Here is a 23,128-nt window from a genome sequence, read left to right as displayed (position 1 = left end):
ACTAGCTTTGTGCGAAATTCAAAACAAAAACAAACTAATGAAATCTTATTAGTTTTGAAGAACAGAATATTTGATACAGTTAATTGTAGTTATTAATCCCTATATAACACCATGGAATGCAGTATTTGTCACATAAGTTATATATTCGAATATTCTTTAACTGATTTTTTTAAAAATTTAAATATGGTTACAATGTTTATACATTTATAACTACTCAATTATAATTTATATGTGTCATGAGAGATCTGTTAGCAGTCTTATTGTGGTTGATATCATAAATACCGACAAGACTTGTATTGTCAAAAGAAATTGCTAAGCAAAACTTCGAATAAATTTTATTTGCTTTAACTAAATTACAAATTGAAATCTTAGGCAAGTGTTGTTATTGTTTCTTAAATCTAAATTACTTGAGTTGGTACTGCATAACATAAACATGATTATAATTTCTCACTTCAACCAATAACAGAAAACAATACACTTTGAAATCACCAATCATTATTGTTAGTACAACTTTTTCCACCTAACAATGCCACTTCAGTTCATGACGTCATTCAAACAAGAATTCTTTGTAAGCATAGTAACACTGATATTTCACATAGAAACAATACAGAAAGTGACTTAGAAAGCGTACAGTTCAGAGAGATTTCAATGGCTAATTACACTCAATTATTTTATATTTTCGGTAGTTTCCTGCTTGTTTCAGGTTTTAAATTCGTCTACGAAACTGAACGTGGTTCTACTCTTACATTAATATGTTCAAACCAAGCTTATAAAAGAGGGAGAGAAGAACCACTTATTTGGTACTCAAATCGCAATGAACTAGTTATTAATAATGAAAGAACGCAAATAAAATACGGTGGCAAATTAGTGCTAACCGACGTGCAATTTGTAGACGCGGGAATTTACACATGCAAAAATCGTGAAGGTGATTACAAACATGATGTCAGAGGTAAATTCAAAGTTTTTTTTGTAGACCATATTTTTATTTATTAAACGATAGTAATTTAATAGAAATAACATCTAAATCTGAATCGTCCATCTTGCTTTTAAATTTCTTTCAGCCATAACCTTTTCGTTTGATATTTCACCATGTGTATTGATTATAAAAATAATTGCCTGTGCATACGTAAGAATACAGTATGTAACAAAATTTTTACTTTTTCTTGTTCCTGGGGACAAAATATCATTTCCTAATTGCTTATGGCTAAAGTAAATGGAAAAGGCCTGTTCTCTTCAAACTTTGCTTTTGTGACTTGGGAAAATGTACAACGAAAACATGATGGGGGGAATATATTTGGGGGCTGATACTTGAAAGGGATTTATATATTTCAGTCGCAAATCTCGAAAAAGTACTTCTAAACATCTTTGTATAACTTTAGTATAGGTACCTGTAAATCTTGATTCATATGTTGTATTATTCAGACATTATGTAAATGTGCCCGTTTTTACACGTGTATTGACTACAAAATTATTTATATTGCCCATGTATACATAAGATTATGATGACAATAGTATCACTTTTAACTTAATTATTTCGCAATAAAAATTTCATATTTATGTGTTACTTATTTGTAAATAACCAAGCGGAATGTTCATACGAAGAAAAATGAAAATTAATTCTGTCATTAATTATCGTTTGTAAAGCATTTGAAATTAGTTTAATTGTGATTAAAAATTCGATAACCAATATTTTATCAATCTTACTATATGTTTGTGATATTTATTTGTAAGTCACGGTAGAACAAAATTTATCAGAACAACTTTATGAAATTGCTTAACATTTCGTAAATGGTGTGATTGAACCGAAAATTGGTTGCTTTTGGGAAAGGTTTGTAACAGACCTTTCCAATGTAAATTTTTATATGCCCAAATATGAAAATATATTCAAATGAGAATTTAAATTTTCGAAACAAAGATATTTATTGTACTTAAGAGCATCGAGAAAATAATTTTGGTTCGCCAGAACAGTTCATAAAAGACGTGCAACAAGTCGTACGAACACAAATGTCAGGATAAAAAACGCTGAAGTGTCCCAGGCGACAGTACGTAAAAAATATCCCAGTCTTCTAACCGCTGAGTAATTAGATAGATATGCATGTTATTGTACACACACACACTTACCAGTCACGTCACTGATGTAGTAATTATAGATTTCTATGTGATCAGAGACCAGATGCATTATGGTAAACCTGTAGAGAGAAGTGATGAGGCTCCAAAGTTATTTTGATATAATGAACTCAACTTGTGAATGTTGAAGCAAAGTCTTGTGAACTGTAAATATACAAATTATATCTTCGAAGTTTTTTAAGAAAGTATTTTGAATAAACAATACTTTAAATTTACAGTGAAAGGTGTTAGATCGCAATATTATTTATCTTGATAAATCCACAAAAAAATTATTTGCTTTTATATTAACTTCAAATGAAAAATTTTCTCGGAATGCATTTCATGCAACTTCTGCATTATGAGGATATTATTTGATATTTTGTTTTTGCAAGACACAATCATGTACTGATACATTTTACCAACGTAATATTCCCAAAAAAACCTGTATTTTCATAACTGATATTAACATAAACCATGACAACAGTTTAACGTTTAACTGTGACAACTAAGAATTTCACAGGGGAAACACCAACAGAAATCAAATGTACCAATAACAAAAAAGATCGTGTGTAATTTCATAAATTTCCAAGTTTGTGTGATTAGTGTCATTAGTTAACTCCATTAAGAAGTACATAAAGAAACAAAAGTCTACTGTTAAGAAACTGTTTTGACACGTTTTATTTTTCTCACGATAGGTAACATTTATGTTGTTATTTTACAGAGTGAGTCATAATTAATATTATAACTAGTGCGTCGTGCTCATTGTGAAAAACCTTAAAATTCCAACGGTGACACAAAACGTGCTAACAAAAATATTAACGCTCTGTTGTTTTCCCCAGTGTATGTTCCAGCCGAGAATCTCAACTGTACTCGGGGATACCGAAGAGATGCTGACAGGTGTTGTAAGTATACATGACACTCAATTACTTTAAACTGTTCACAGTAAACACAAATAAATGAAAGACTTTTAAAAATATGGAATTTTAATTAAACAAATACGTTTTATGACGCTAAAGACGTTGTTAGAACAATAAAAAATAACACTGGGTAAATAAATGTTTAGCTATGTACTTTTAACGCTTTTAGATCCATGTCCTCCTGGACACTATGATAACGGATCCCAAACTCACTGCCTGCCGTGTCCAGGAGGGACTTACATGACATCTTTTGCTGCTGACGCCTGTATACCTTGTTCTGGAGATAAAATTACTGATGAAGAAGGAGCTGATAATAAAGATCTTTGTAGAAGTAATGGAACAAAAGGGTTTTAAAGTTTTCTTTTATTGTTTTCTTAACATTTTAAAAATGTTTATTTTTGTTCAAACAGATTGTTATATTAAGACACTTCTTTATAACTTTCATGGTTTTTAATGCATTAAAAAGCTTTCCTTTAACTGGGAAATCCTACTACTCGTTTTTAAAGATGGACTGAAACATTTACGACAAATAGTATTGAATAGCTGTCTTACCTCCAGTATACGAGGTCTGTTCAAAAAATACGCGAACTGTTTGAATTGCGCGGCTCCAGATGGTTCCAGGGGAATCCGCTTGGTGTCGCTAGGTTTACGCAGATTACGACGCCATTTCCGGATTGCAGATATCTTCATTTGTGTATTAGCTGCGCGGTTTTAAGTGAAGTGCGATTTTTTCGTTTGGCGGACTTCAGAATGAATGACCTGAAAGAGCAACGACTTGCTGTGAAATTTTGTGTTAAACTTGGAAAATCTACGACTGAAACTTTTGTTATGCTTAACACGGCTTACGGTGATGTTGCTATGAAGCGTACGGCATGTTTCAAGTGGCATGAACGTTTTAAGAATGGTCGACAGTCCATTGAAGATGATGAGCGTCCTGGACCTCCTTCCACGTCAACTGACAACCCACACGTCGACAGAATCAACACCCTGGTGCGGACAAATCGACGTCTGACTGTCAGGGAGCTTGCTAAAGAGTGTGGGATATCAGTTGGATCTTGTTACGAGATTTTGACCGAAAAATTGAAGATGCATCGCGTTGCTGCGAAATTTGTGCCTCAGAACTCGTGAGGTTTTGGCCAAACACTCGATCACTGTTCTTCCCCATCCCTCCACCCCTACTCACCTGACTTTGCTCCTTGCGATTGTTTCTTGTTCCCGAAACTCAAAAGACCCTTGAAAGGAAGAAGATTTGAGACGATTCTTGAGATTAAGGTAAATGCGACGAAGGAGCTGGAGGACATTACAAAAGAAGCGTACAGGAGTGTTTCAACAAGTGGAAACACCGTTGGGATAAGAGTGTGCGTTGGGGAGAAGAATACTTTGAAGGGGTCCCAACCTGTAACTTCTAAATAAAGTACATTTAGTTTTATGACGTCAGTCCGCGTATTTTTTGAACAGCCCTCGTATCATTTCAAAATGAGGAACGGCTAACGCTGAAAGCCCTCGTTCAGCTATCCGCGAAATTGAAAAAGAAACAAAACATTATTACTAAAAAAGACCTAAAGATATTTAACTAAAACAGTGTATGTCCCAAAACATAACTTAAATCTATGTTTAATATGTTTATTTTGTGTTCATAATTTCGTTTCTGTAATAGAATACAGTAATTTGTTCAAATGCAAAACAAATGTTTTACTATAAGTTTAAAATAACATTGGAATATCAAAACGTTAGCAGCGTCTCATGAGTTCTCAATAAAACTATTCAAAACAATTGTTACCAAGTAAACGAAAAACTTCATGAGCAGTGACGTATGACGTTCAGTGTTTGTGGTCAAAATGGTTTCGTTATTTCTCTGGGAAATTTAGAGTAAAGAGAAATTTGTAAAAATTACTGTTTTTAATAGTGTTGTAAAGACGCAGAAACTACCATTCAGTGGTTGGGATTCGATAGTAAAATATAATTATGCACCATAATAAGTGAAGTGGTTATTTATAAAACTTAGCACAGCAAGTAAATACCGATTAAACAAACTGACTTTATTAAGTAGTCAATGGAAAGACAGTTTGTTTAATTTGTGTTATTCGTCTTTACAGTTTTAATGAATCGAAATTGATTTAACTCACTGTGTTATACTGAGTGGTATAATATGTCAATTATCGTAAAAAATGTCGAGATTTTTCTTATATAGTCTGATCACGTGTGTTTGGAATGGAAAGTCAGTCGGTTTCTTGTTGTATTCTCTATTAATGTAAATATGTTGGAAAACTTAGCTGATTTTCTGTTATATAACTATATAGTTGTGGTTATTATATAAATGTACCATTTGTCTACCAGTAAGGAGCTCAAATAATATAACAGGCGTCATTTTTCTTTGCTAATTATCTGTTTAACGTGTAAAGAAAAAATGTATATATACAGTTGTCAAATTGTAAAGGTTGTTATCAGTGCTTAATATGAAAATATATTATAAATGTAAGAAATTTCATATTTATTCAATTGAAATTATAATATGTTAATGAAGATTATTGTTGAACTTAAAGAATTATACACATTACTATTATTGTTAACTTACATTTGAAGTTTTATTTTTCGGTTTTACGTAAACTGATTTTAAATACGACTTTCTATCTTAAGATCGAATTGAAGTGGTTCCGAAGGCTACGCTCCACTTGACTTCAAAATTTACAGTTCCAAAATGTGCTTGGCGGACAGCACTCACTTTGATGTGTCTTAGTGCTTTGTGGTAAGTTACGACTGCAAGTTTTAACTGTGACGCATTATCCATAGCTTATTTAATTACAATATGTATTTTAATGGACTTGAAACACGTGATTGTTATTTATTTATTTTCTGTAATGATCATGCAGCGTACTTTGTGTTTTCTACGCCTGGAAATATAAACCTCGGGAAGAACGGAATGTTTTGAAAAACCGTGTCGAACACAAACAGCCTGGTGCTGAAAAGATAACCACTGATGAATTGGATATATTGGAGGCTATGCCACTGATCCCTGAATGTGAGAAGAAGGACTCTGCAAAAAATGTTAAGAAGACAAAAACTAATATACCAAGAAAGCAAAAAGTGGCCAAACGAACAACCCTGGAGACGATATATGAAAACGACCTTGGAGAAAGAAATTCTTTGGTTCGAAATTCAATTAAGTTCTTATTCATCTTACGTTATAATTAATATTTGATGCAAGTAAATTCACATTTTTACAGTAAAAAAATAAGATTCGTTCTTTAATGTTCAGAGTCGTTTGCGTGCATTTTTTTTCTCCAAAATAGACCTATACATGTTCGATACCATTGAGGTCTAATAAGTCTATATGCTAGTTAAATTGATGAATCACGTCTTCTTCAATCTTAGTACATGTTGGAAGACAATTACCATCCATTAAACTGAAGCCAGAGCCAATCGTAACAATATATGATTGTGTAAGAAGTTCGCATTACCTTTACTGATGTCCACAGCATTAGTAACATCTGGAAAACATAAAGATCAGAATGCCCTTTCGTGATTTTTCATTCACATACATGCTACCACTACTGATAATAAAAGCGTATTATTTTGTACATTAGTGGCACCATAATATATCATATCCGCTCATATTGCTCACTTTATTTCGTTTTTTAACTGTATGTACAATGAAATGACGTCATGTTGGAGCTTTGAACATCTGATTCAGATATTATCAGGTTACACATAATCGGTATATAACGGCAACCTGCTTTAAAGGTGGATTGGGACCTTCTTTGCCAAGTACCAGTGTATTTGTGCCATTTAGTTGCAAGTGGTTCTACTATATCTTGTTAATGACGCTTTGAGACATTTTACAACAGTTTTTTTTCTTCTTTTGACTGTTAGCCAACTTTCATTGGTCTGAAAGACATTTAGTGAAATATCCAGTTCTCTTCTTTTGGACTTTACCAAGATTATTGATTGTTTTAAAACGCAATATGGTGCGTGATTTATTCCAAAGTATCAAAAAAATAAGACAGTTTGAAAACTGTTTCTCTCTGTAACATAAGGTAAATAACCAGTCGTTTGAAGTTCAGATCGCATAACTTTTCATGTTTAATTTATATAACAACAAATTGAGTAGAACACTTAACATTTAATTATAACCGTACTTTCATCTTGTCTGGTTATATAACAATAAATTGAGTGAAACACTTGACATTTAATTATAACCGTACTTTCATCTTGTCTAGTTATATAACAATAAATTGAGTAGAACACTTGACGTTTAATTATAACCGCACTTTCATTTTGTCTAGTTATATAACAATAAATTGAGTGGAACACTTGACATTTAATTGTTACCGTACTTTCATCTTGTCTAGACAATAATATAAACAATCTAGTTATCCTTTGTGAACGTGTAAAATATAAATGGAAAACAGTATTTAAGCTATTGTCTGCTGTATATCATTCTTTATTTACTGCGTGAAACAATGTTTGAAATAGTTTTTCTAGTTTCCAGAAAACATTTACGAGATAACTGAAACCAATTTCATAATTTATAATTTTTATAGAAATATTTATTTGGTTTTATGCATGTTATAGTAAAATTATTGCTCAAATTTTGATTGTTGCACCACTAAACATAACTATATTCTACATCTTCAGACAGAAACACCAGCGTCAAAACAAGGAAAAGCTATTAAAGAATATATCCAGCGACCTCTGTTTCCTAGAAATGTGAACAATTACGATGAACTTATTGTCGTTAAACCAAAGAGTACACAAGGACATCGAAAAAAAAAGGTTGTTATTCTCATTGAAAATTCTGACAGCCAAGATACGTTTATCATTGGAAAAGTTCGGAAACCAATCTGATTTTTCTTCAAAACTGAGAAATAAAATTAATAAACGAATTTATAAAACAGCCATTGTTGATATGTTCACTCTAGAGTTAAGAGAAATCAAGATGGCTTTTATCTCCGCTCCTAACAGTTACACTAATGGGATTGATACTCACAAAATTGCACAAAATTTTTAAATTCACCATCATTGATATTATTGGTTTAGCAGAAACTTACATAGTAATTTAGCTATTTACATTGATGTAAATTACTTATTACAATATATAATGTTAAAACTTGTTTATAATATTAAATCAAAAGTAAAGAAATGTTTGTGTACATATTTTTCGCCCATTTAAATGTAACAGCTATTATACATTAAATGCTCATTTCGGTAATAATTGTGTGTTTGTTTATATTGTTTGTAATATAGCTCTAAGTATATTGACTGTCATAATATAGTCCAGCAATTCACAGTTGTTACACTGAGATTTACACGCGACATTATTTACTGAAACGTATGATCTATATGAACTTCTTCAATTTCTACGTTTAATGTGTTTGACATAGTTGATTACTTCGCTTAAGCCACGTATAGGTTCTTCAGTTATTACACATTGATAATTTTCTTGTACTTTGTCTACATGTTGGATTATGTATTAATTATACAACATTTTCAGTAGAATTGTTGTGATATGCCTATGACATATTCTGTTCTTATCTTACAGTTTATATTTATCGTTTTCAAATGGAACTCAGTGATTAACGTGTGACACTGTTAAGATATAATTTACATGCACCATTTTCGGTTATTAAAGTATTATTGACATGTGTCATCTTTCAGAGTGACGTGAAGCTGTTAGAGATTGCGTCACACTGATTGTTACAGTTTATGCCTGTGATCAATAAACTAAAAGTTGAAATACATTTTTACTTTGTGTCCATCAGATGTGCTAGAACTCTAAATAAAGATAGTTAACAAGTTCACGTGTTTCACGTGCATGTATAGCGTGTCCTATGCATAAGGAATAAGACTCTTTCCATCATCTGATAACATGGAGACATGTTTTGTTTTTTGAAAAGGACACCAGTCTTCCATTGGAAGATCGTGTTTTCAAAATCAAAGTTTCCGTTAGATTGTTGACTTGGCGCATCTTAAAAGTAGATCAAAATGTAAACAGGCAACTATGCTTTCAATCTGTTTTACAACTGGGCAACATTCTTGGAGTGTAAGTTAATAATCAACTAGAACTTTCTTATAATCAGTTTTCCTATCATCAAATTCAATACACGTGCTTTGTCTGTAACTTTGTTGTTGCTCTAGTGGCTGGAGTCGAAGATATTTTTATTTCGTTGTTTGTTGATCTTAATTAATTCGTCCTGAGAGAAAATGTCGGACAAAAACTTAATACAATTCATCACACGATAAAACGAATATTTTATTAGTTTAAGAAAAAAATGTTAAAACTAAACCGTCCTTTCACGTTTAAATCCGATGTAGAATATCCACAATCACGAAACCTTCAGATTTTTACTCTCTCATGAGCTACATTTTTCAGGAAAACAATTTTCAACTAATAGCAGTACTGATGAATAGTGCAGAATAATTCTAATATTTTAACTACCAAAAACTGCCATCATGCTATTAAACATAGAAGGATAGATTCAGAAAATCAGATGCTCCATTATAAAGTGGTTATTTCTAATAATTTTTATATTTGATTAAATATTAATTTCACTATTTTTAAGAGGTTTGTTAGAAATATTGGACAAATCTGATAACTTTAAAAGAGGGAGCTTCTATTTTACTGATCAACTGCCTGATCAGAAAATGCCAGTTGATAAATAATTTTTGTTTGAATTTCGCACTAAGCTATACGAGGGCTATTTCCGCTAGCTGTCCTTAATATAGCAGTTAAAGACCCACCGACGATTGTTGGACTACTATTTTAAAAATAAATAGTGGTATTTACCATGACTTTATAACTTCCCCTACCAACGAAAGGACAAGTATGTGTGACGTCGATTCGACCATGTGACCCTCAGATTATGGAACGATCGTCAGAACCACCTAGCCAATTAATAAATTATAAAAATTTTGAAAAATGTCGTAAAATTTGATAATACAAACACATATTATTATATTTACAATAAAATTTAGTAATCCACTTTCGTAGAAACGTTTATCATTTATACTCAAATAATCAGGTTGCTCCCTTACCTTCAGTCAAAACATAATCATATTCAAATAATGGCGTATTCCACTTACCTTGAACAAAATTATCTTCTTATTATGCTTCAAAATTTGAATTGTATTTTATTTATTGTATTTTTGACTTGTACAGTTATCAAAATTAAATTCAATAAAGCTTCTTTGTTTTGTGTTTCATATGATTATTTTTCTTTTATATTTTATTTTGCACGTCTAGTTATATCAAAGACTATTGACGAAGAGTAATTTTAATAAGTTGCAGATATTTCAAGTACTAATTTATTCTAATACTCGAGTCATCATTCAAAAGTATCATCTGAACTATTCAGTACAGGCTATAAATACATCTAGGTATTTATGTACTCTATACAATATATTGTAGAAAAATATCATTTTTCATAATGAAAATAACAAATCAAACAAGAAACTCTGAGAAATGAAGTTTTCTCCATTTTATTTTTCTTTACCTTTGGTACTTTTTCTCATTTCTCCACAAATGTATAATTCACAGTAGACAAAAAAATCAAGGTTAACAGAATGTTCTCGCGCTTTCTTAAAGTACATTTTTTTAGTTGATTAACAGAAAATCGGAGTTCGTTTATTTAATCTATCGTTTCTTTATTCACTGAGAGAGCACGTCCTGGTGTTAGCGTACCTGGAGTGTTTGTTATTCGCATCCTGCTGTTAAAAAATTTCTCTCACACTTTAGGAAAATGGATCCGCTACAAGAGTGACAGTAAAATTCCAATATTTGTAAAACAGTTGACAATGAATATCTTTTTCTAGCTGTCTTTTCTCTAGTTCAAAATACAAAACTTCTGAACTCACAAAGTACTTGCTCAGCTTTTTGCTAAAATTATGAAACAAACAAAAACACCTTCACTTCGTTTTTATGAGCGTAAAAACACACACCTAAGATTATTTATTATACTTTTCGTGATGACACCTTTGTATTTTATGTTTCATCAATCACTTCAAAAAGAAACATTCAAAAAGAAACATTCGAGGTTATTTCACCTGATTTATAAGAGAGCTTCTCTTTTTATTAAGCACAGTTTTCATAAACTAAATTATGACGGCGATATAATTTAGGAGTGTCTTTGAGATCTTATGAACATGATAATCCATGTTAAATCTGTGTCTAACAATCGATTCTGCACATTAAGCTCTAATCTAACTGTAATTAATATACTCATAAATGTAAATAACAATAAATATCTATTTTCCTTAATTCCTTCAGCACCTTTATTTTGTACATTGTGTAAGCAAAGTGAATCGTTTTTCTATCATCTTAATGACGAGAAAAACCACTTGTAGATAAAATATATACACTGCTAGCCAAAATCTTAAGGCCAATGAACATAAAGAAAAAATATGCATTTTGCGTTGTTAGACTCAACAACTTATTTAAGTAGAGCTTCGAAAGATGGAAATAAGAAAAGGAAAAAAAAACAAATTTTTAGCATTTAGTAGGGAAAATGTGAAAACTATGAAATAAGCCTTAATACTATTTGGTCAAATGTTTAAGACCATACCAAAAAGTAGTCCTAAACAGGATAGGAAATGCCCAACAAGAAGTCTCAGTAGTGAGTTGCTCGGCTATTAAGGCGAATAACTTCAAACATTCGCTTTGGCATGATTAACAGAAACAATAGAAGAGTGACTGGAATGTTATTCCAAGTGGTGAAGATGACTTTACGAAGATCATGAAGTGTTTGAAATTGACGTCCATTTCTATAGACTTCCTTCGCCATCGACCCGAAACATTTTCATTGGGGTTCAGTTTTGACGAAGACGCTGAATGGTCCAAAAGAAACGCGTTATTCGCCATGAAAAAGTCCTTTGTCCTGCGGGTATTGTGGATTTCAACGTTGTCCTGCTGAAAGATCCAGTCATTTTCACACAAGCGAGGGTATTCAGTCAATAAGGATGACTGCCAATATCGTCAGCTGCTGTTTGACGTCCCTGTATAACCTGAAGCTCCACTGTTTCATGGAAGGAGAAAGCACCCCAAAACATGATGGAAGCTCCTTCACTGTGTCGTGCAGAAAATGTCTTCGGTGGAATATCCTTGTCGTGCCAATAACGTTTGAAGCCATCTGGACCATCCAGGTTAAACTTTTTTCTCATTAGAGAACAAAACATTTGCCCACTTTTCTACGTCCCATGTTTGGTGCTTCTCAGCAAAGTTTAAAAGATCTGTTTTGTGGTGTGGAAGGAGTCTTGGCCTATGAACACGGTTACGTTTTGTAAAGCCTTTCTCTTGTAAATGCCGTCTTATTGTTTTTGAGCTGCATTCTGCGTCAGATAGGGCCTTAATCTGGCTCTACGATTGGCTGGTGTTGTCTTGCCGGAAACCTGTCGAATCCTACTGCTCAACGTTAGCGAAATGTTTTTTGGTCGACCACTTGAAATTCTCGTTCCGGTCAAGGTCTTTTAAGATATTTGCAACAGTAGTTTTACTACGTTCAATCTCACCAGCAATGGCACGTTGAGAGAGACCTTGCTTTAGCAGCTTGACAATTCTGCCACTTTCACACGATGTCAAATTTTCAGCCTTTGCCATATATTTTCCTCAATGTAACACAGGAGATGTCAGTGGAAGATGTTGAGAACGCTAATGCTTGAACACAAATGATTAAATTTCGTTACGTGTTTACCTATTAACGCTTCGTTTGATTATGGTAATAAAGTTGTGTTTTTTATTTTCCCTTTTATTATTTTCATCTTCCGAAGCTCTTCTCAAATGAGTGGTTGAGTATAAAAACAGAACACAAAAAATCACCTTCATACGTTTTCGAACACTTCAAATAAAATAAAAACAATATAACCATAAAAAACATCCAATTACTAAAAAAAGAAACCAACATAAACAAACTCAAAATCAAAGAAGCATTACTTATACAGCAACTCAAGCCCAAAATAAACATCAAACATCTAAGCACGCCCTCTATATTCCTTCTCTCAATTACACAACTCTCTTCAAACATGTGATCAGCTATCAATCACTTACCTATTTCTTTCTTTGTGAGATTGACGACGATCGAAGAAGGTCGAAACGTTGTTCGCTTCTCTTGTTAAAAGTTTTCTTAACACATACAAGCAGTTTTTAAATATATACCTTTGTGTATCAGATCTCTAGATTCTATCAGAACATGACATGTATAAAATTCAACTTGTTACGTATTATACTTTATCATTGACGAGTCTCCTCTTTATTACGTTACTTACTTTACGTATTACTGATTCAAATCAGTACAAATATGAATTTGAAAATAGAAGATAAATAAATGTTAATACGTTTTAAATTTATGATATTTTGTAAGAAGTTTGAAACAAACAATGTTCTTTTTTAAGACAAATATATTTTAATACAACAATTATAATTTATAAAAACCGTTATCACTATGAGTTATCACAAATGATGGATTATATACAACAGTTTTATAAACTTGTAGACGTTAATACTGCTAGTCTTCGTTTAAGCTATTTAGATTGATAGGCTGCACATCCTTACAAGCTGAATTTTTTCGCCGAATATATTTAACATTTTCGAAGTAATAATAATGTAAAAGTTGGTTAACTGAAGTTGAACGGTTTGTAATGTTAAAAATATGTAAATGTTGCTCGCCAAATTGTGTACTTTTCCGATTATTTAGGGCTAATCACAGTTCTAATGTTGCATTCTGATGGTAAGTAACTAACAACATTCTTCACGTAGTACTGTCTCTCGGTTTTTATGTGAATCCAGCGCGTCGTTCGAAGTTTCAAGAATGTTCTAGTCCGTTTTCGTAAAAGACATTTTGTGTACTACTCTCAAGAAATTTCTACAACATTCTGGGAAAGGCTGATCTAAAAGAAATACAAATACCAATCAAATTAAAGTATTTTTGCTTTTAAAATTTCTTCTTTCCCACTATTTTAAGATTGGTTATGTTAAAATAGTTTTAAAATATGGATGAAGTTTCTATTTTTGCTACAATTACGACCAAAATAAATAAGATCATAGATGTTTTTTTTAAGAATGACTCCACTGACACAGTTTTATGAATATATAATTTTATGTGTATCTTTTTGTTCTATCTAATACAAAGTTAGTTTTCAGCTATAAGTGAAATGTGGGTGTACTGTTAGAATTCCATTACCATTTGACCTTCCTTGAAGCCTTCTTTTCTTAATCATTTCTTCTGTGATTATTAAAAACTTTAGTAACAATTATTTGGTGCTTGTTAAAAACAAAACAGATCTGATTATCCGTTACACAGATTTTTGTGTGTTCAATTTGTTTTATATGTTTTAACAGCAGTTTCTTAACTTTATATTTATGATTAAGATTAGAAAAAAAGGATTGGTACAGTTTTCCATGATGATAATCGCTTCCTGTAGGCGAACTGTTGGTGTGACGTTTAAACTTAACAACATTTACGAGTTTACAAACACCTGATAGCAACAAATATTTTTAAATCTTCCATATTAAAAAAAGTTGTATCCATTTTAATACAAAAAAAAACTGTTTTCCTTCCTTGTTATAACCACGACAGCCTGAGTCACCTGGCAGGAAACATACAGAGCAATGGACTAATAAAATGGACAATTTTGTCAAAGAGTTGACATTGATGGTGTCTGTTTGCAATATAACACATTCACACAGCTGAACAGGGCAGATATCCATTGGCATCTTATGGGTTTATCTTTACTATTTTCGATAGAGCTGATATCCTACAAAGCTATGTGTAGCAAGAGATGTTAGACCTGTGGGTATCAAATAATATTACTGTTTCCGGAGGTGTTCAGATTCGTATGCTGTAGTCATGTATATATTTGTATGGCTCTTATAATTGTGGTAAACTTTGTATCCACAACTCATAAAACTCCCACAGATAAAGTATTTATACATCTTTGTAAAACAGATACGATCCGTGAGACACCTAGAGATTTTTGGAAGAAAACAGTAACGTATTTTAAAAAGCACTTAGTTTTCTATTGAATTTTTTTTTAAATTTCGCTCAAAACTACTTCATTGTTATTTGCGATAGATGTCCCTAATTTTGCAGTGTAAGACTAGAAGAAAGGCAGCTAGTCATCACCACTCGCCGCCAACTCTTGGGTTACTCTTTTACCAACATTTTACCAAGATTGACCGTCATATTATAACGGTCGCACGGCTGAAAGATTGAGCATGTTTGGTGTAACCGGGATTCGGACCTCAGATTACGAGTCGAATAACTTATCCCACCTGGCCACGCTGGACCTTGAGTCGAACACCTTAACCCACCTGGCCATGCTGGACCTTGAGTCGAACACCTTGACCCTCCTGGCCATGCCGGACCTTTTCTATTGAAAAGACTAATGACTACTTTAAAAATTTATTGGAGCTTTTACGTTACTTTGTGTTTTGAGGCTTTCACAGGTTTTCTTTCATTTTCTTCAATAGTGTGATTAAATTTTCTCTTATATGTATCGTCTAGTTAAATTTAAATCAATTTTTATCGTTACTAATTTTAATTGTCCTGTGGTCTTTATTTTTATAACTTTAATCACCAAAGTATAAATTTCTATAATTATATCTCTTTTTGCTGTTGTGTACATTCAAATTTTGTCTCTATCATCTCACTGGCAAGGACTCGAATGCACTTTTATCTTTTCACCAAAAAACACTAACATCTGTACAGTTTATCAAAGTACATGTTTTGTCTTTATTGAGGGTAAAACATTAGATATATTCACTTCTTTATTGATGAATCTACTGTTTCTTACTTCTCATCCGACTTATATTCCTGATGGTAAAAAAATAATGATAATTTAAATAATGATGATTTTCAAAACCAAGTGTGGATGTTTATCAAGGCCGTTAATAGTGTAGTGTCGCATATTTTACTGTACATATTATTAACAACACAGAGACAATATATATAGTTTGATTCGAATTTTAGCATAAAAGGCAACTGTATTTTTATCTGCACATTTTGTTTTTCATATTTTAACTGTCTCAAAGAAGGAACGTGCCAGTAGTTACTAGTAAGGCTGAGCTTTGTTTGTGTGTAATTTTACCTGTTTAGGTTGTGGTGACCTTCGATTTTGGTTTTTAAACGTTATAGTTGTTACTGTGTGTTTTCTTTGTTAAGTGGATTATTTTCATTTTTCTACAATCGACATCGTGGGAAACAGATGAAGATTCGGTTTGTTTTGTGTAACACAGTTGCCATGACAACTTTAGACGAAACGTTAAAAATTCTGATGTCTGTCATGCCCCATCTTCTCGCATGCTGTAAACCACAGTATATTTAGAATCTGAGAACTTAGAGAATCAAAGTAATTTTATTTATTAAATAAGTTATTTACATGCGTGCAGAATTAAACATTGAACAGCTTTGAATATATTATGCTTTAATTAAGATAATTTTGAATCTGTCAAGGATTGTTGCGTGTAAGTATAGAGGGATGTCTTGATCCAGAGACCAAATCACTCTTAACTTAAATACCCTTGGTTGATTTTTGTGTAGGCTAAGTATATGTATAAGATATACAGATGTACAAGTTTAATGTGAAGTTGATCTCCCTATAATATCTACAAATAAGGAAAACATAATTTAGATTTTATCATGAGAAAACTGTTTGGATTAGCTTTAAATTAACCGAGAACTTGGAAAAGGATATAACTTGTATTTTGCAAAAGACAGTATTATAAATAATGTACATTCATACGTCAGTAAGACGATTGTGACTGTTAACTTTATTAATTAAATTAATTAAGAACGAAATATTGGAACAATCAACAGAAGTTCATGCAAACTCATAACATTAATTAAAGTGTTAAATATATTACAAGTAAAAATAAGCAATTCGTCTTAGAGCGAGAATATGAAGTTTATTAATCATACCGACTAATTTATTTTATATTTATTGTTTTTATTACGTCAAACCTGGGACATTTTTAGAAATAATGAAACCAATTTAGAAGAGGACTTCATTGACTGTGAAGAATTTTGTAGAGTTTGTGTTGTTGTTGTTGTTTTTTTAACATTGTCTGGAGAAGTACTCTGATGTATATATTATGTTTGAAATTAGTCGCAAAGCTACAAAATGCGGTATTTGTTCTCAGCCCACCATGAATATGAAACCCTGCTCACTAGAGTTGTAAATCCCCAATGCATACCGCTGGGTCACAGAGGGGTCTACTCTATATACCGCTGGGTCACAGAGGGGTCTAGCGAGCTACCCAATTTGTATCACTTATTTATTTCATCTTCAACTTAAGTTAAACTTTAAAAATATTCAAAATCACAAGTGCAGTGGCATGTTATCAACTGCACATTAGTTCTTTAAGTCATGTGTTTTTTGAATTTAAAGTTTTAAAAGAATATTTTAATTTATTAAACATATAAATTTATATATTACTAAGTAATATATGCGTGGCAATATGTATTTATAACAACTCACATTTTCCCTTAGTTTGCAATATTAAAAGTAAATACTAAATTGAAATACTCTTTCGATCTTCTGCAATAGTGGTGAAGAAAGCCCTTTTAATTGTGAAAACTACTTTCGAATAATAAAACCAGTAATATTATTGTAATGTAGTTTAGTTAGGTGTATCCTTAGGAAAACCGAGCTGAAACCCTTTTACATACTATATAGCTATAGTTATTACATAGCAAAATACTTATGTTATATAACTGAGAGAGATCTTGTGAAACTAACTGTGTCTAGGTGATTAATTTAATTAGTAAATTGTGTTGTTAAAGCTAGTAAATAGGAGTTAAAGATACCAGCTGGTTTACTTCTGTATTGTTTATAAAGAGTTGTATAGGTTGAATTAACTAGTTTCATTCTTGTTTTATAGTTTCAAAAGAAGAGTAACGATATTTTAAAGTAAGTTATTTAGGGATTAAATAAAATAACTTAATTTACTTAAGTGTAATAAGTCAGATTTTATACTTTATTATCAATATATATTATAAAAATGCAAGAAATGTCGTTCTTATTTAATTAAAAATTTTACAATGTTAAATCAAGATATCGTTAGGTTTAAAGAATTACACATTTTTCTGTTATTAATAACTGATATTTTCATTTTTCTCTCGGTTTCATGTAATCGATACAGTACGTAAATCGGTTTTAAATACGACTCTCTCTCTTAAGGTTCAACTGAAGTGGTTCTTAGGCGCCATTCCTCTGGGCTTCAAAACCTGCAGCTGTGAGATATCCTTGGTGGACGGTAAAGCTAGCTCTTATTTCGATGTTTTATTGCTCTGTGGAAAGATGTTACGTTCCAGTTCTTGACATTTAAAGTATGTGGAACAGGAATTAATCATTTTATCATACAGTTGTGGGAGAGTATCTGACCTCAATACCGACTATCGTTTAAATGAATACTAGGGTTAGATGTTCAATTAAAGCGCTCCCACATTTCAAAATGTCAAGTATGCTCAATGCTTTTTTTTGTAAGTTCAACTGTCAGTACGTTTAATTAACCTTACGAATAAAACCAAACAAGATTTTCAGTTATAGCTAGCACCTACCTACCGACATTCTATATAATGATTAAACATGTTTTTCCTCACAGTAACTATTATTTACTAAATTTTTGTGTGAAGATTTATCAAGTATTTATCGTAAGTGAATAAAATGATAAAAAATACATTGCTTTAGATTTAATATACAGGAAACTGAAAGAAAAAAACACTTTTTTGTTTCTCATTTTGTTCAACAGCAGTGTTATTTATATTACTTACCTTAGTGCTTCAGTAAAGTTTGGTTGGTGTGCCCAAACTGCTTTTAGAAATATCTTTCTTCATGTGAGATATTATAGTCATGTATCTTCTTTCATACGAGATATTATGTTGATACATGTGATTTCAGGCTAAGTATTAATTTAAGACCTTCAACTATTTATGAGGTACTATGGTGATACAACCGCCTTTATATGAGATACTACATTTGATGGTGTGAAATAATGAAATATTATGACTGAATACACTTAGCTAAGGAATAGAGGCAATTATTTATTGCTGAAGCATGAGAGTACTGTTAAAATTATATCTGTAGGTAGATTCAGTTTAAATAAATAAAGGCGCAACCCAATATCTCTAGCTTATGTAATAATGTGAGAGGAATACCTCGACAGAGAATAAAGAGAGAAACTTATATCCTGTTAAAGGAAAAATGTTTGGTGTGATTTAATGATTAGCATGTTATATTTTGTATCAGAGGGTCTATGTTGGCATCTGATGAAAAACAAGCAAACAATTTATTACACATCGCATTTAAGAGCTACCAGTGTATTGTAGTGTGTGATTCTTTTTTCTTTTTTTTAATTTCGCGTAAAAGTACATGGGGGCTATCTGTGCTAGCCGTCTCTAATTTAGCAGTACAGGGAAGGCGGCTACTCATCACCTCTCACAGCCAACACTTGTGTCAACAAACAGTGGGATTGGCCACACATTATAACGCCCCACGGCTGAAAGGGTAAGCATGTTTGGTGGGACGGGGATTCGAACCCGCGATACTTAGATTACGAGTCGATCGCCTTAACCACCTAGTCAGGCCAGGACCCCTAGGGGTACCACAATTGATAGTGGAGGAAGCTATATACTGACTGTCTGCCTTCCCTTGTGGAAAGTTTCAGTTTTAAAATAACGTAAATTAAACACTAATTCCTGCAATCTAATCTTTATTGACATATATATTTGACTCTTGAAGTACTCTTGTCTGACTGTCACTCTTATAGCATGCCAACACAGCACCAAAGTGCAGGGTATTATTTCGTTCAGTAGTAACTGGACTTAACCAAGAACCCTCAGTCCCATAGTCTTGATTACTGGTTGTTCGCTTAAAGAAGTGAGCAATAGGCCGGAAATGCTTTTATTGTTTAAGCCCGTATTCCTCGCATTCGTGGGTTAAGTTTGTTGTTTTTCTGCATGATTCTCACTGTTTTCGTATGAATGACACACAGGTTGGTTCTTCGAAGAGGCCCACCAAAATGGCCTCACTATCCTGTTGAAGCTATGACGTGGAGCTCTGGAATCGCAGGTCAGTCTTGAAGTCCTGAGCTCTGGGTACTTCACTCCCTAGATTTTCTTGCATTTTGTTTTATACGGTATGACGTCTTCGGTATGAAGGGTCTGTAAGGAAGCGATATAATCCATATCGGGTACTAAGACCTGAGAGATTGATTGGTTCTTTTTAATTTAAAGATAGCTATCTGTGTCACCAGCCCCTGACTTTGAAGTGATAGAGTAGAGAGAAATCATCTAATCAACACCAAACATCACCAACGTTTGGGCTATTCGTAACGAACAAAATGTTAGATTCTCACGTTCTTATGACCATGTTCTTATTTAATTTGGGTCTTGTGTTTGAGAAGTGGTAACACTGACCATGCTTCGTTCTTTCAGTTGTATGTACGTCATAATAGTAACAGTCAATCCCACTTTTCCTTTGAGAAAAACTCTTCAGACGGTAAATGGTGTGGACTGATTACCTTACCTTTGTTTTTTTGTTCAAAATTACGGTCTGTTTAGCTTAAATCACAGGGTATCTCCGACATGGCAACTTATCGCATTATGCGCATAATATGTCAAATAATTGTACAAAGTAACTTATAATACGTGTATTGTTTTAATAATAATTTTCTTTCTACTGTAGATGACAATTTTTAATTGAGTTAAACAATCAACTCCCGTAACCACTACAAACTTTACATGAGCAACGTCTTGACCCTACTGTTGTTACTAGCAACAGACTGTGATATTAATTATTGCGTTTTTAGGGCCTTGCATAGCCTGGGAATCAGTACATTTGACACGTAATCTGTCGATCGCTGGTTTGGATCCACATCACCGAACATGATTACCTTTTTAATCATGGAAGCTTTATAATTGACGGCCAATCCAACAGTTCTTTTGTAAACGAGAAACCCCAAATTTGTCAGTGGATAATGTTGACTAGCTCCTTTCCAGTAATATATCACAGCTATATTAAGGACGTCTAGAAGAGATAGCTCTGTACTATCTTTGCGCGAATTTCGAATCACACAAAATTTTAAGTTTGGGGGTAAATTGCTTGATTCGAACGTCGTGTTTGCTCAAATAACAATATGAATTCAACAATTAAAAGTACATACACTCAGCTTCATTGTTATGACAAAATTTACAGCAATTTAAAGTCCAATCTCAAATTCTCCGGTACAACGTATCAGAGTGATTTGTTTTGTTGAATGAAATGATCGACAGGTTTGACAAACGGAAAAGCACAAAAAGAAGTCTGAAAACAGAGAATGTCAAAACCTTAGTGATGTCTAAATATCATGAATTTATGGAAGGTGAAAGTACTAGTAACTTGTGTAGCTTTATTATTTTGTTTCTTGTGGTGAAATATTATTATAAAATGTATGTGTATAAAGAAGGAGAAACACAATGAAATTAAGTCAGCCTTCAAAAACATAGTTGTAAAGTGTCATCTAAAGAAAATGCACAAGTACGCAAACTCTCTTTGTTAACCTGAAGATGACCTAAGAAGTTTGAAGCTTTGTTTTCTTCTTTATTTTAATAAAAGTTTTAATACCCACACTAGCAGTAGTGAAATACATTGTTACATCAAGTAGGTTTCTCGTGATCACGAAGTGTATTATGTTGAAGACTCGAGAGAAAAAAACTTAAATTTACATAACAGTCTGATGGCAGTAGTAGTAACTTGGCCAAATTGTTGCTTTATGAAGTTTGTAGTGATTAGAAGAGCTGGATATCTAACCAAACTCTCATTCAAAATGATGCTTCTTTCCTCAAACAGATAATTAAAGTAAAACAATACATAAGTTATGTGGATGTCACTCTACGAACCCAAAACACATTTCAAAGATGAAGAGAAGTATCTATGATGATATTTATTAAATTAAACATTTATAGAAATATAAAAAAAACGTTTCAAAAACTGAAATGTTACAATAACAAAAAATACATTAACGAAAGCTGACATTACTTATATTTCTAGTTTGTTAAATGATTTATGCTTAAGTTTTGGATGCTTATGTTCTTGGTTCATTGGTAATTTAACTGAGAAATGGACATGTTAAGATGCTGGGTGCAAAAGTACCTTAACATCAAATAAAGAGATAGACATGTGTAAAGTCGGAACATGTAGTCTGTTTAGGTTTGAATTTCCGTCACACCAAACATGCTAGCCGTTTCAGAGATGGTGGAGTTATAATGTGACGTGCAATATCACTATTCGTTAGCAAGTTGGTGCTGGGAGGTGATGACTAACTATCTTCCCTCAACTCTTATACTGTTGAAGAAAGGACGGCTATCGCAGGTAGCCCTTGTGTAACTTTACGAAAAACTGAAAACAAAACAAACATATCACGATATACTTATCCAGTGTAACTTTTTTATATAATTTTTATACTTTTTTATATAATTGTTTAATTATGCTGATGGTGTGAGTAGCCTAGCCCTCAAAGTATGAGGTGCTAAAGTCTTGGATAGAAAGATTTCTTTATGTTCTATATTGATATTAAGATCCCTACACATGTAATAACTACATAGTAAATGTTGGAAATGTAACAATGCAGCGTATGACCGGAAAAACAGAATTAGGAAACTAAAATAACTGTACGTTTTTTAAACAGATGTTGTATTTTTTGTAATAAGGATTTAAAAACTTGAATGTCTATGATAACTAATTAATTTTTAACCATTATTTTTTATTTTGTAACATAGATTTCTGAAATTAAGTACAATTCGATACAGTGGGCTGTCGGCGCTCTGCACTTGGCGAGAATACAGTTGAGAACAGTTCTTTAGCTAATAAAATCCAGCTATTATTACATACTAACATATTAACACTAAATAGTATCAGTGAAATTAAAACACTAGTGTAATTAACAGCAATAAGAACATTTTTATATTAACGAATCGCATCAACTGCTACATACCAATAATAATAAGAGACAAAATATTTCCCAAAACGTCATTTGTATGTCCATCCTGATACTACATGCGGTTTACGTGATTTTTATCATAAAATATATATAGCATGGTTATTAATGCAGAGGTTAGTGAAGCAAAGAAGGTTTTCCGATA

General features: G+C 32.4%; 1 protein-coding gene across 1 annotated transcript; it reads left to right on the top strand.

Annotated features, from left to right (window-relative positions):
* The first annotated feature begins 811 nt into the window (after positions 1 to 811).
* On the top strand, positions 812 to 7,868 carry LOC143250331 (uncharacterized). Its single transcript, XM_076500781.1, has 5 exons — positions 812 to 949; positions 2,946 to 3,008; positions 5,661 to 5,769; positions 5,894 to 6,170; positions 7,659 to 7,868. The coding sequence occupies exons 3-5, from the start codon at positions 5,750 to 5,752 to the stop codon at positions 7,866 to 7,868; spliced, it is 507 nt and encodes a 168-aa protein (XP_076356896.1). The 5' UTR covers positions 812 to 949; positions 2,946 to 3,008; positions 5,661 to 5,749.
* Positions 7,869 to 23,128: the final 15,260 nt, after the last annotated feature.

This window comes from Tachypleus tridentatus, chromosome 5 (genome assembly GCF_004210375.1).
Source record: "Tachypleus tridentatus isolate NWPU-2018 chromosome 5, ASM421037v1, whole genome shotgun sequence".
NCBI classification, from domain to species: Eukaryota; Metazoa; Arthropoda; class Merostomata; order Xiphosura; family Limulidae; genus Tachypleus; species Tachypleus tridentatus.
The sequence above is the reverse complement of the archived record's forward strand: the minus strand, read 5'-3'. Positions and strand labels throughout refer to the sequence as shown.